Genomic DNA, 13,257 nt, shown 5'->3' with positions numbered 1-13,257 from the left:
TTGATATCACCATTCCTTTCCCAAGTCAATATTTAAAACACCAAATGCCAGTAAGCCGACTCAGGGGGTGGAGTCCCACTGTTTAGATATTTGCATATTTACTTTCTCCTCTACTTACCCAAAAGGCATTTCCCTGACCTGCTCAAACATTCCAATCATTTACCTCGGTGGACATTCTAACAGTTCTCAGGTAACCCTCTAGATCCCTCTAGAATCATCAACATACAAGCATGGTCAAATTCTGCACAGACATGGAATCTTGAGCTTCCTCACATAGGGACTCTCCTGAGGTATGGACAAAAAGACTCAGCCCTCACTTCCACAGACAAGCCTTTTGGTGGCGCTCTTCAGCATCGCAGTGAAGACCCACAAAATCCACTGTCATGGAGAATCTGTATATATGGATACATCTATAGATATATATATAAGTATATACACACACACATATATATTGTTTCTTAAACAGCATACCATGTATCCTTGGCTGGATGGCACCATGCTAGGACTGAAAGCCGGTATCACCACGCCTGGCCATGGAATGTTTTAACTGCAAAGTATCTGAAAACTGAGTTGAGATTTTAGTGTCTTATCCTAGGATTGTATTTGTTAGGTAAGATGTGGGAAAAGTGAAACAGAAAGATCTTTGACTAGATGACTTGACATAGAAGAGGACTCAGAAAATAGCAGGACCCGGGTAGTTGAGATCTTGGGTTGTAACCTGGGAAGAATTTACCATAAAATTGTCTTAGTGGGGGCTGCAGAAATAGCTCAGCAGTTAAGAGCACTAACTGTTCTTCCAGAGGACCCGGGTTCAATTCCCAGCACCCACATGGCAGCTCACAACTGTCTGAAAATCCAGTTCCAAAGGATCTGACACCTTCACACCAATGCACATAAATTAAGATAAATAAATCATAAAAATTAAAAAAATTGTCTTAATGGCAAAGTTAACAGTCTCTATCTACTTTTTAAAAAAAACAATTAAACACTACAAAAACTGCTTTTTAGAAAAAGACACATTTCAAAACTAAGCAATGTTTACAATTGTTTAGGGCAGGGTAGCTGAGGACATGACAAGGGAAAACTTACACTCTATAGTCTGATATACTTGCTGAATTTTGAGCCATAAAAATATGTTTCTTATACAAAAAGCATAAGTGTAGCTTCATTTTAAAAACAAGCTGTTACTAGAGAATACAGTTACAAAGCCCTGGTTAATGAAGGCTGGCAAGACGGCTGCAAACGCCTTGACTGGGAGCTACAAGGAAGTTAGTCATTTAGACTGTAAACTGGAAAGATCCCAAAACATTTGCTAATCAAGTAGCTCTTTCATTTGCATTTAAATTTGGGAGGGGGTGTGGCAGCCTACCTCCTCCCACCCCCAGGAAGCTTCTTCTCCTGCAGGACCTTTCTTCCCCGCCTCTCAGGTCATCTTAGCACTCAGAGTCACCAAGTTCTCTAATTGATAAGGCCTCCTTTGGGTGGGGGGTGGGGGAGGGAAAGGAAAGAAAATGGGTTTCCATGGTGATGCGTAAAGACTAACGACAGACTCAGTTGCCCCCCTCCGCACAGAACTTGGTGCCACAGATCAGAAAGTTGAGATTGTTTCAACATGAATCTGGAAGCTCCTTTTATGAGTTTCATCCACATAAAAGAGTATCTAAACTAGACATAGTACCAAACACTGCCGGGGGCAGTGAGGAGGACAAAGAAGATCTCAAAGATAAGATGCTATTTCTGTCCCACAAATTGCTCTCTGTGGAGGAAAGCAACCACCCAAGAAATAATGGCATTAGGGTGGCAATTCGCTCCCTGAACCTATAACCAAGCCGCTGGCACTGGTCAGTGTCTAATCTGGTTCACTTTTCCATCTTCAGGCTGTAGCACAGCTGGCTCCCCAGCTGGCTGGGAAAGAAAAGATTCTGCAAATAAACATCGCTTTAAAAATATGCGACCACTTTTGCTATACTGAGTTCTGTGAGCCACCTTCCTCTCATGCGTGAATCTGGTTGCCAGATTGGTTTCCAAGTCCCCAGAAGCACACCTCACACTGGAGGACCACAAGTCAGCGAGTCCCAAAAGAGGCCGCTGTCTTCTTTCCTGCTGCCTCCTGAACATACTCAATTAGGAAATGGCTTTAAAACACATATCCGAGAAAGTAACAAGACGGGGTGTAACTACACCAAATAACGTGTGAGCCCCTCTTACAGCAGAGAACTGTGTAAAGAACAGGACACAGTTGTGGCGTGGCACAGCGTCACACCGTCCCTATAAGGCCTTTGTAGCTCTACCACCCCTTTCCACAGAAACATACCCATATACGCAAATTTCTTAGAAATGCAAAGATTTTACTCTTTACCACTAGAGGTAGTCGTTTTGATTAAATGCTATACTTTGAATCTATAAAAGATGCCCCTTTGGTTAGGCATTGCTTTTCTGGACAGACCCCTAGTTACCCTCTACCTTAGATCACAGACTCTCAGGTCTCTCTCCACAGTTGCACCCAGCCATGATGAGGACCTTTTGGGAAGAATCCAGGATGATCCTTGGGTCGATGACTGTGACTGAGAAGTGTGCTTTTAAGCACAGTATTCTTCCATACCGTAGCACATCACCCCTACGTCCCCTCCCCAAACACAGTTTCAAAGACCTCCCCAGGAACCACACCTCTGGAGCCCAGACAGCTCAGAGCTGAAAGTGACTGAACAAAGTAACAATTCAACCCCAGTTGCTCAATGTAACCGCCACAATGACAGCTTCCAAGTGCCAGCTTCCCTATTTTGCAATGGGCAAATCTGCTCCAAGGAGAGACTGTTCCCAATGACCCTGTGGCCCACAGGGCTTTCTTTAGAATAGAAAACAGAAAATGAATGTGTTAGCTATTTCCTGCTGAGCACAAGGAAGGTGTTGTGGTTAGTTAGGCTCATTCTGTTTCCTCATTTAATAAGCCATTACAGCACATGTTTTCTTTAATCTCATAATAGAATATAAGATAATAGAGCTTATATTCTTCTGCCACACTATCTCCAGTTCCTAAAGTCTCCTCCTCTCACAAAACGCCCTTTAGTTTCTCATCCTCTTATGTAAAGCTCCTCTGATGCCTATCTGTACACTATCATCCAAGGCATAATTTTTTGTATTCTAAAATATTTACTGCCATACTCATTCCTGCTCCTCGATAATTTATGATGTGTGAGGGCCTTCCCTTTACAAGTGATCGCAGTCCTAAATTTATCTCTGCAAGAACTATACTACACATAAATAATACGAGATGCCCTTAGTCTAAAGCAGAGTATATTTATGACTTCAAATCTTTCATGATCTTTGCTATTCAACTGTTGAAACTATTAAATGCTCACTCAAACAACCAAGGTGCAAGGAAGGAGACAAAGGGCAGGGGAGCCAGTGTGATAGCAATTGGCAATAGCTATCAGACCCTAAGCAAGGATCAAGAGGAGGTGCACACTGTATGAATTCAGGAGCAATTCATCAACAACCAACAAAAGCTGTCCTTGGACAAGGTTCAATACCTGTTTTTACTGTCTACTTCCCACTGCAAGATACAGTTAGTTCCACAATTCCCCAAGAGACCTCAGATAAAGTACTTAATAGAATTAAAAACGAGAAGAGAGTGAAATTCTTAGCTGGTCTCAAGTCGTCATCACAAAACTTTTCAGAGCATAAACCCAAATTTAAAAAAAAGCAGGCAATAATATTGCTTAGAATAATAACCAAAAACCAAACCGTAAACTGCTGTCCTTCCCCAAGCTTCTCTCTCCATGCTAAGACACTTGCAAGATTCTTCTCATTAAAGTGATCAGGGTTTAGCACAGTGCTTAGATACACTCCCACAACTAACTGTCTAAAATTTGCCTCTTAGAGGAGTAGGGGGAGGGAAGCTTCCAAAAGCCAAAGGCATTGATTGCTCTAGAAAGATGAAAGCAGATTTTCCAACTAGCTGTTACACATATTTTTTTATTTTATTTTATTTTTGGCTAGTCAAGCCTGTCTATGCTACCCAGGTTCGGTCAATAAACTGGTAAATACACCAACTTCTATGCGAGTTCGGGAGCTCTATCACAATTCAGGGATCCAAGAGTCCTGGGTTACACTAAACACCGCGGATTCAGCCTTTAAAGAAATGTTTTACTGAGAAATCAGTGGGACTTGGGGACAACAAGACAAAGCTGTTAAAGTGTCATTTCTTGACTTCTGAATGAGAGCCCTTCACCCTGGGGCTGCACAGATGTGCAGGCTTGTGTTTCTTTTATAACCACCAGCATTCCTGTACAGCACCCAACATTGGGAAGATAAACGCGGTCAATACGCCAGGAAGGTGTCAGAGCTGAACTTCAAACATTCAGCCAAAGCAAGTTACTCTCTCCTCACCACCACCAGGACCAGGTGAGACACTTCACAAACTGCTAAAAGAGTGTCTGCTGGCTGGTGCTGAGGGCTAAGAAGGGACAGATAACTACTCGCTTAGCAAAACAGGCGAAGCACGACGGAGGGAAAAAAAATAGCCCAGAGACACACGGAGAACGGAACAGTAGCAGAAAAAGTCCAACTCTCCCTGCGCCAGCGGTGTGGATGAGCAGAGCAACGAGCCGGGAGAGGAAGGAGGGGGCGGGGGCGATCATTCCCTAGGAGAACTTGTAAGCGGAGGCCTTCACAGCCTGAGAGTCTGCCCAGCTGCTCCTGTAGACCCTGCCAGCCTGGCCAAGGCAGGCCCCCGGGAGCGGAGCGGGCGAGGCCTCCGAGGGTCACTCCTGACTCACTGAGCCTCAGGCCAGCGCCGCCCGGACCTCACCGTTTTCCCTTCCGCTACTGGGCTATGATGGCAGCTTTCCAGCCCCACATGCCATACATCAGCCGCAGATCCCTGTTGGCACAGGCCAGCGCCTCCCCACCAGCTATCGCCCCTAGCACACACTTTGAGCCTTATTCTCCTTCTCCCCAAGCCCACACCCTCACCCACCCGCGACCGGCGCCCTGTCCAGGGGCGGCCCCACCCCCCGGCGGCCGAGCGCTGCCAGGCCTGGGCACCTGCGGCACCTCTCCGCCCCACCCCCATCCTCCACCACCTCCCTCCTCCCCCCCTTTCTCCAGCAGAAGGAGGGGGCGACTCACCGCAGTCAGTGCACAGGATCTTGCCCACCTCTTTCTTGATGTTTTTGCCGTTAGGGTCGACCGGGGCAAAGGCCGTCTTAAAAACTAAGGGCTGCTCAGTGGGCTCCAAGAAAAAGATGTAGCGCTGGTTCCTTTCGAGCGGCACACAGGAGCCCACGCTGATCACCTGCTCGCGCTGCAGCCCCCCGCTCCGGAGCGGCCACTTGTCCAGCACCTTCACCAGCGCCACCCGACCCGAGGCGGGCGGCTCGCGGGTGCTGTTAGAGCTGGAGCCGCCTGCCGGGGCCAGTCCCTGTACCTTGCCCTCCACCACCACGGGTGCCTTGTACGCCTGGTCCTGCACCGACTTGAGGCTGGGCGAGTAGCAGGCGAGCGACACACCGAAGAGCAGCATCGAGAAGCCGGGGGCCGGGTCGCGCCTCATGCCGCCGGCGGCTGCGGCTCGCGAGCGGGCGGCGGCTCTCGGGGCTGCGGGGCTGCGGAGCTGCGGCTGCGGCTGCGGCCGCGGCTCTGGGGGCGCAGCGGGACGGGAGATGCTGCTGCCGCTGTTGCTGTTGCTGCCGCCGCTCTCGCTGCTGCTGCTGCTGCTGCTGCTTCTGCTGTTGCTGCTGCTGCTTCTGCTGCTGCTGCTGCTGTTGCTGCTGCTGCTGTCGCTGTAGCTGCTGCACCGAGCCTTCTCCAGTGGCGGCGGCAGCGCTGAGCAGCAAACCTGCCGCATCTGGCCAGGCCATTTGGGGGGCTCCGCCGCTCAGCCGCCGCCGCCTTGGGAGGGGAAACAGAGCCCTCTGGAAAACCGGAAACAGCGTAACGTTAGCGCCTCGAAGCCCTCCACCGGCAGCCCGGGGAGGTGGCCCAGCCAGGGCAGGGGACAGGCGGCAAGTGGGCCGCGATGCGCAGCCCGGCGCAGCGCAGCGCTCCCTCCCTGCGCGCCAGGACTTGGAGGAGGATGCGGAGGATGGGACGCCCGCCCACTTGCTCTCTCGCGCCCCCTCTATCCCCGGACCAAGTCAGGAGCGTGGCTTCTGCAGGGGAAGCTTGGAACTGCACTGCTTTAGTGCCCGCCTTCAGCCCGCAGGGGCGCGGGAGGAATCGTGCCACCCTTTGCTCTTGGGATTTATAAGCATGACAGTGGGGTTTAGTGCCGCGAGGAGAGGGTGGAGAAATGTAGAGGCTTCTGATAGCATCCCAGGAATAGGGGTGTAGGACACAGGGCGTGCCCCTGTCTTCAGCCCTAGGCTGTAATTATGAGGGAAGTAGCCAGGGCCGGGATGGAGTGCTTGCCTCCAAGGCCGTCTTCTTCCCTAAAGAGGACCCTGGAAACAGCCCCCCTAAGAGTCCACCTGCTCGACCCTGCCACCGCCTGGTGACCGCTGGATATTTGAGCTGAGACATATGATTCCAGTCCCTTCATTTTACAAGGATTAGGGCCACAAGAAGTCTTGTCTCCAGAGGTAATGAGTGGAAGTGGGTCCGGCCACTCAAACTCAGGGTTTTCTCCAGTTGTCAAGGGGAACCAGGCTGCACGTTATACAACCCCATTTCCTTTTTAAAAATCCGCTCCTTAAATGTGTGTGCGGAGGGGGTGGGGGATAGCTCTTAGGAGCCAGTTTAGAGTCAGAGCCTGTCAGGGCCAGAGAAAGCTCCATGGAAATGGTTTCTCTGTAATCTGGTGTTTGCAAAAGCCACTGTCTGATACAAACATGTCTTCCACAATCCACGCGTTTGTCAGTGGGGGCCCAGGAAGTTTTCCATATGCTGCTGTTATCCTGGATGGATGTCAGGCTCAGAAAGGCGAGTTTAACTCTGAGAATTTGATTCCCCGGGGGGGGGGGGGGGCACAGGGAAATTAGCCCAAAAATGACTGACTCGGGCTAGGACAGCTCTTGCAGGGTGAAGAGAAGGTGGGTGCTGGACTCTTGGCTCTCTTAAGTGACACTTCAAACTGATTATCCAAACAGAACAGTGGTACCTCTGCCACCTGACTCCAAAGTCCCTCTATTTCTAAATGGTCACACTTTATACTTGGGCACCGGTCCATTCTAAGTCCCTAGTCTCTGTCGGCCATTCAGTCACCAAGTCCTGCAGTTCCTCCCTCAAAAGCCTCTAATCCATCTCCTTCCTCTCCAAATGTCACAAACACCTTAAGGCCAAGTCTTCATTGTGAATTGTCTGAGCACTGTCAAGCTTCCTAATGGCATTCACACCTTTTACCTCACCACACTTGTAGAGACCTCAGCCAGGGAGCTTTCTAAGTGAAAGAGTAGAAGGCAAAAGGGGGCTCTCCTCTGCTCCGCTAGCCTGGTAGCTAACTCCTTGCCTTAACAGTCCAGGCTGTTCTTGCTCTTTCTGCGCATCCAGGAAGCCTCACCTTTGGCTTGTCCCTCTGGGGAACTATTCTTTCCTTAAGGCCCAGGTCAGCATTACACCCGTCCCCCACACACAAGTCCATATTTATCGCCACGACAATCAACATGTACACACCTGATGGAATTAACCCCACCCTCCCCGTGTCACCCTGATCCTCACAAACCACACTGTCACAGGATTGGCCCCACAGGACTTCCAGCAGCTGTAATGCCAAGGTCTACGTTCTCTGAGTCTTTGGATCCCTGTGACAACCAACACATAAAACACAATCATCAGCCGGGCAGTGGTGGCGCTCACCTTTAATCCCAGCACTCCAGAGGCAGAGTCAGGTGGATCTCGGTGAATTCGAGGTCAGCCTGGTCTACAAGAGCTAGTTCTAGGACAGGCTCCAAAGCTACAGAGAAACCTTGTCTAGGAAGAAAACAAAAAACCCACACAATCAGCAAATCTTCAGTGAAGGAAAGGGAAAAGGGGGCAGGGAGTACTGAAGATCAGTATTCTTTTTCATTTTGGTTTCTCAAGACTGGGTTCCCTGTGCAGCCCTGCTTGTCCTGGAACTCGCTCTGTAGACCAGGCTGGCCTTGAACTCAGAGATCCACTTGTCTCTGCCTCCTAAGAGATGTGACTAAAGGCAGGCATCACCCCCTCTGGGCTCAGTATTCTTTTTAAATTTTATTTTATAGTTACATGCGTGCGTGTGCATGCTCATGAGCACAGGTGCCTGAAGAAGCATGTCTGAGATACGACACTGACTATTTAACCTGGAGTCTCTGCAAGAGCAGTTCACACTCTTAACGGCTGAGCCATTCTCCCCGGCCCCAAGATCAGCACTCTTAAAGGCCTCAAGCCAGTTTTCCCAGTTCCTTCGTTGACTTCCTTCAGTCATAGATACCATAAATGACAAAATATTGCTATAAAGAGGATGTCTAACTCCACCTCTCATTTTCCAATGAAAAGGAGAGTTGCAGAGAGACAAAGAGACCTAAGAGCACACACAGCAGCGGCGGTTCAGTCTTTTGTTTCTGGGGCCCGAGAAGTAAATAACTTGGACCCTGAGGTCAAGGAGAACCGGATTTTTCAACCAGTTCTATACATTCCTAGCTTCAGCATGAGTTCATTTGACTTGCTAGTTCTCAGTTTCCTCATTAGAGGAGTGGAGAAAATAAAAGAATATACTTCATACTGCTATTCAATGCACTATTCAATAAATAATCAATTCACCTTGCCTCCATGCCAAATCAAGCCACTGTCCCTGCTTCTGGATTCTCTGAGATATTTCTGAGGAAAGCCAACTCAACAAGGACCCTGCTCTCAAAGCCCTTCGTCTGGCTGGAGGGACAGTGGTAAACGAGTAGTGAAATCAGTAACTAATTGCGTATAGTGATCGGTATTCCGAAGGAAATAAACAGGATGAAATGATAGGGAATAATGGAAAGGTGGAGACAAGGTCAGCTTGGAGCAAGGAAGGCTTCTCTGAGGAGATAACGTTTAAAATGAGAGTGGGAGGTTGCGACTGATACGAGACGGCGTGTCTAAGGTACTGAGAACAATGCGTAGCACAAAGGGGCAAAACCTATGTCGAATGAGATTGATAACTGGTGACTTATATTAGTGATTCCCAGGGAAAGAGAGCAGAATCTCTGCATGGTAAGGAATTATTGCACACTAGGACTTTCTGCATATTAACAAAAGTTGAGCTGGCAAGATGGATGAGCTGGTAAAAGTGCTTGTCGCCGAGCTGAGGGCCTGAGTTTAGTCCCCGGGACTCACATGGTAGAGAGACAGAACCAGCTCCGAGAAACTGTCCTCTGACCTCTATGCAGACATGCACACCCACACACAATATTTTTAAATTACTAATTTAAAAGCAATCAGGCATCCGGGCGGTGGTGGCACTCACCTTTAATCCCAGGCAGAAGCAGATGGAGCTCTGTGAGTTCAAGGCCAGCCTGCTCTAGTGAGTTCCAGGATAGTCTCCAAAACTACAGAGAAACACTGTCTCAAAAAAAAAAAAAAAAAAAGCATTCAGGCATGGTAGTGTATGCCTTTAATACCAGTTCTTGGGATAAAGAGACAAGTGAATCTCTGTTAGTTTGAGACCAGCCTGAGTCCCATAGCAAGTTCTGGGACAGCCAGAGATACCTAGTGAAACTCTGTCTCAAAACAAACAAACAAACTTAAAAGAAAATCTGGTTTAAAACAAAAATGAGGGGTATGTACTGGAGACCCGGAGGTTAAGAACACTGGTTGTTCTTGCAGAGGAACAAGCTTCCATTCCCAGAACCTTGGTTCACAATCTTCCACAGTAGTACTGGTTCCAGGGTATCCCGTGCCTTCTTCTGACCCCTGTGGATTCCAGACATGCATGTGGTGCACACACATGCAAGCAAAACACTACTTATACACAGAAGAGATGCAGTTCAATTGGTAGAGTGCTCGCCTAGCATGGATTTGATTCTCAGCCCTGCCCAGACTCAACATAGTGGCACACACCTATGATCCTATCACTTGAGAAGCAGAAACACCCTGGTCAGAATTTCAAGGTCGTCCTTGGCTACACAGTCAGGTGAAGGTCATCCAAGGATACAGGAGACCCAATGTCAAAAAATAAAACACATAAAAATAATTTCCTGGAATTACAACCATCTCAGTGCCTTTAAATGTAAAGGAAAGGCCTGATCTCCTTAACAGTGACTGAATTCCTACGGTCATAGAAGATGCAGACTCAGGCAGGGTGTCTAAAGAGAAGAAAGACACTTGTCCCCCTTTCATCAAGATGTGGTGTGTTTGAGGATAATTTTTTGCAGAATTAGCTTCTATTGAGTGTAGAAGAGCAGGGTGTGCAGTGTCTTGGGCAGCTCATTTCTCCACAGGACATCTGTCTCAGACAATCAATCCTCTGAACCTCACGGCTCTGCATCGTGATTTAGTAACTGATAACTACAACGATGATTTCCACTTATTAGTTTATGTCAGCCACCTCATGACTAGTCTTTCCATGCTTCAACAACCTAGTGTTTTACAAACTTAAAAACACCTATAGAGTCGGAATAACCTGCCCAAATGACAGGATTCTAGCTAGGGACTGTCCGTTGCCAAAGCACTGGCATCATGCACACCCCTGCCAGTCTCTCTGGATAAGAGGCATTATCAAAGCCCTCTTTTCATTATCACAGCGACTCACTTTTATCCAAATGACGTCCATGAACATTATGCTGTTTGGTGTCGTGTGAGCATCATTTTACAAAAAGACAAGTAAAGTGGAGGCAGTGTGAGCATGTAACTAATTTTCTTTCTCCTTTCTTTCTTTATCCTTTTGACAGGGCCTCTTAACATAACCTTGGCTATCCTGAAACTCATTATGTAGACCACATTGGCCTTGAACTTACAGAGATCCACCTGCTCCACTACCCAAGTGCTGAGATTAAAGCACGTGCCATCAAGTCTGACTCATAAGTGATTTTCATTGCTAAGGCTTACCACAAATTCAAACCCACACTGAAAAAATATTACATTTATTTATTTATTTATCTATCTATCTATCTATTTATTTATTTATTGTGTGTGTGTGTGTGTGCACTAAGGCTCAAAGTTGAGTCATAAGGCTTGATTGCAGGTGCCTTTATCACCTGAGGCATCTCAGCCCAAACCAATCCTTTTGAACAAGAGCCACACAGAGGTATGGAAAATAGTCTTGTGAGTGTCCCCATAGCTCACCATAAGGTTGTGGAAGAGAAAAAAAAACTGGTTCATGTGAGCAGTGGGTTGTGTCACTAAATAATAACCACTAAGAACAAAAACAGAGGTAGACGAAAAGATACAGACATTCTGAATTCAAGATAGAACACCCACATGAAAACCTTGGCTGCTTCTCTCTCAGGGCCTCCCACGCAAGATGGGTTTCTTCCAGTTTGGGCCAGTCCATGGGCAGAAAGGACCCCTGACTTAGGTTCTATGACTTTCAGCCAGGAGAAGTGGCCAGGCAGGGGGAGTAGTGTGGCCTGTATCTGGTCACTGAGTCACAAACTGAACAGACTCTGGGCAGGACAGTCTCACTTTCTAAATAAAGACATTTTGTAAACTGCTTTTTTTTTTTCTCTCCTTTCGAAATCTGTTTTCTAAATTTGGCCGCCAGAGTCACTTTCAGGTTCGGTGTGGTTTTTTTTTTTTTCCCCTCCAAGGATTTCAAACAAGGGACTAAATAGAAAACAGTTACGGAGCCCCAGAACTTTGGCAGTGGACCGGAGTTCACAGCAGTGCACCCCAGTATGTATCCTCCTTATACAGGGGAAGATACGAAGATGCAAAATCTACAGATGGACTCGGGGTCACACAACCACTTCGTGGCAGGAGCAATCCTAAGACTTCCTTCTTGCCTACCAACCATTTGTCTGCTTTCAAAATCCTAGCTTCATGTGAGCTCAGACAAATTACTGTGCCTTTGTAAACCTTTACTGGGCTGACAATCTAGCCACCTCTTAGCATTTGGTGAACAAACACTGAGATAATTTGAATGGATTCACACAAAGACCGAGGCTGTAGTTCCCCCGTAGAATGCTTGCTTCTCATGACTGGTGCCTTAGGTTCAAAGCCCAGTACCGGCAGAACGTCTCACAAGGTAGCTGACACAGAGTGCTCGCTAACCAGAAGGAGGTGTCGAGCTGCCTCCCTCTGAATCCTGGTTCTTTTTCTCTTCTTCCACACATTATCCTCAACCGCAAAATGTGTGAAGTGAAAATAGTTCCTGTCTCATCCCATTTGTTGTGGATTGTAAATAAATAAATAAATAAATAAATAAATAGATGCAGCATCCACTTAGAACAACACTTACCAAACTAATTTACCAGTTTCTCGTTTTAAATAACCAGGCAGCCTCAAAGGCAGCAGTTTCAAAAGCATTCATTTTCATGTTTTGGGCATATGCTAAAATTCTTAATTCTAAAGCCTGATATTCTACTTCATTTAAGAAAAAAAAATCTCATCATTAATAGCCCAGCCCCCAATCAAGAGAGGCCACGACTCAGTAATTTATGGTGTAGGGCTGTGCTCTGAGCTCAGGGGCTCCTTCTCTCCGACCTGCTGACAGGGGCAGTAGTCCCTCTGTCTGACTGGCTCCATCTGGGATAGTCATACTTATATCTTTGTGCAGTGATTTAAGTCCTTTGGATGAAAACTGCTATGTGAACACAAATTATTATCTCTTTTCCAGATACCGCTTTTAGATTAGAATCCAGAAGCTTCCTAGAATAGCCTGGAGCAGAAGCGCATGGTGGACACACAGCGATCTGCCTTGGGTGACAGCAACTGGCTAATGCCTTTGCGCACAATGGCAGCTTTAGCTTTCTTTATAGACGGATATGTTGGAGCATATTGAATTTGTACGGGAAGGAAAAGTGAGATGTCTTCAGAGGATGCTTTTGCTGCTTAACCTTACACATTTTTTGTGCAGGTTGCATGCAAACACACACACACACACACACATCTTTCCCCTTTGGTACCATCCCTCCCCTGTGCCTTTTAGGGATTCACATTCCACCGTTCTCCCAAGTCTAAAGGCAGATACAGTGAGCCTCTGTATTTGCTGATAAGACAAAGTAATAGTAAGATGTTTAAACATCTGTTACAGCCCAGTACATGACTCTTTAAATCAGGTGTAAGCTTAAGGCATTATTAATTATGATTGTTTTTATTATATTCTAATACTTAAGTATTTTTTATTTTTCTTTCTTTTTAAGAGTCCATTTGGGACTAAGAATACAG

General features: G+C 47.1%; 1 protein-coding gene across 1 annotated transcript; it reads right to left on the bottom strand.

The window, feature by feature from the left end:
- Positions 1-4,824: 4,824 nt before the first annotated feature.
- Positions 4,825-8,832, bottom strand: LOC126493367 (pro-neuregulin-2, membrane-bound isoform-like). Its single transcript, XM_050130353.1, has 3 exons — positions 8,719-8,832; positions 5,131-5,915; positions 4,825-4,913 (listed from the first exon to the last, which is right to left on the bottom strand). Exons 2-3 carry the CDS (start codon positions 5,846-5,848, stop codon positions 4,825-4,827), a joined length of 807 nt encoding a protein of 268 aa, XP_049986310.1. The 5' UTR covers positions 5,849-5,915; positions 8,719-8,832.
- Positions 8,833-13,257: the final 4,425 nt, after the last annotated feature.

This window comes from Alexandromys fortis, unplaced genomic scaffold, assembly GCF_014885135.2.
Source record: "Alexandromys fortis isolate MF-2015 unplaced genomic scaffold, M_Fortis_MF-2015_v1.1 scaffold_341, whole genome shotgun sequence".
NCBI lineage: Eukaryota > Metazoa > Chordata > Mammalia > Rodentia > Cricetidae > Alexandromys > Alexandromys fortis.
Note: the sequence above shows the minus strand (reverse complement) of the source record. Positions and strands in the feature narration are given on the sequence as shown.

Excerpts from the sequence above, each read along its gene's own strand:
- LOC126493367 (XM_050130353.1), bottom strand. The coding sequence starts at position 5,848 with ATGCGGCAGGTTTGCTGCTCAGCGCTGCCGCCGCCACTGGAGAAGGCT. Across the intron at positions 4,914-5,130 it reads GATCCTGTGCACTGACTGCG|CTGGTGGGGAGGCGCTGGCC; the intron begins GTGAGTCGCCCC and ends TAGGGGCGATAG.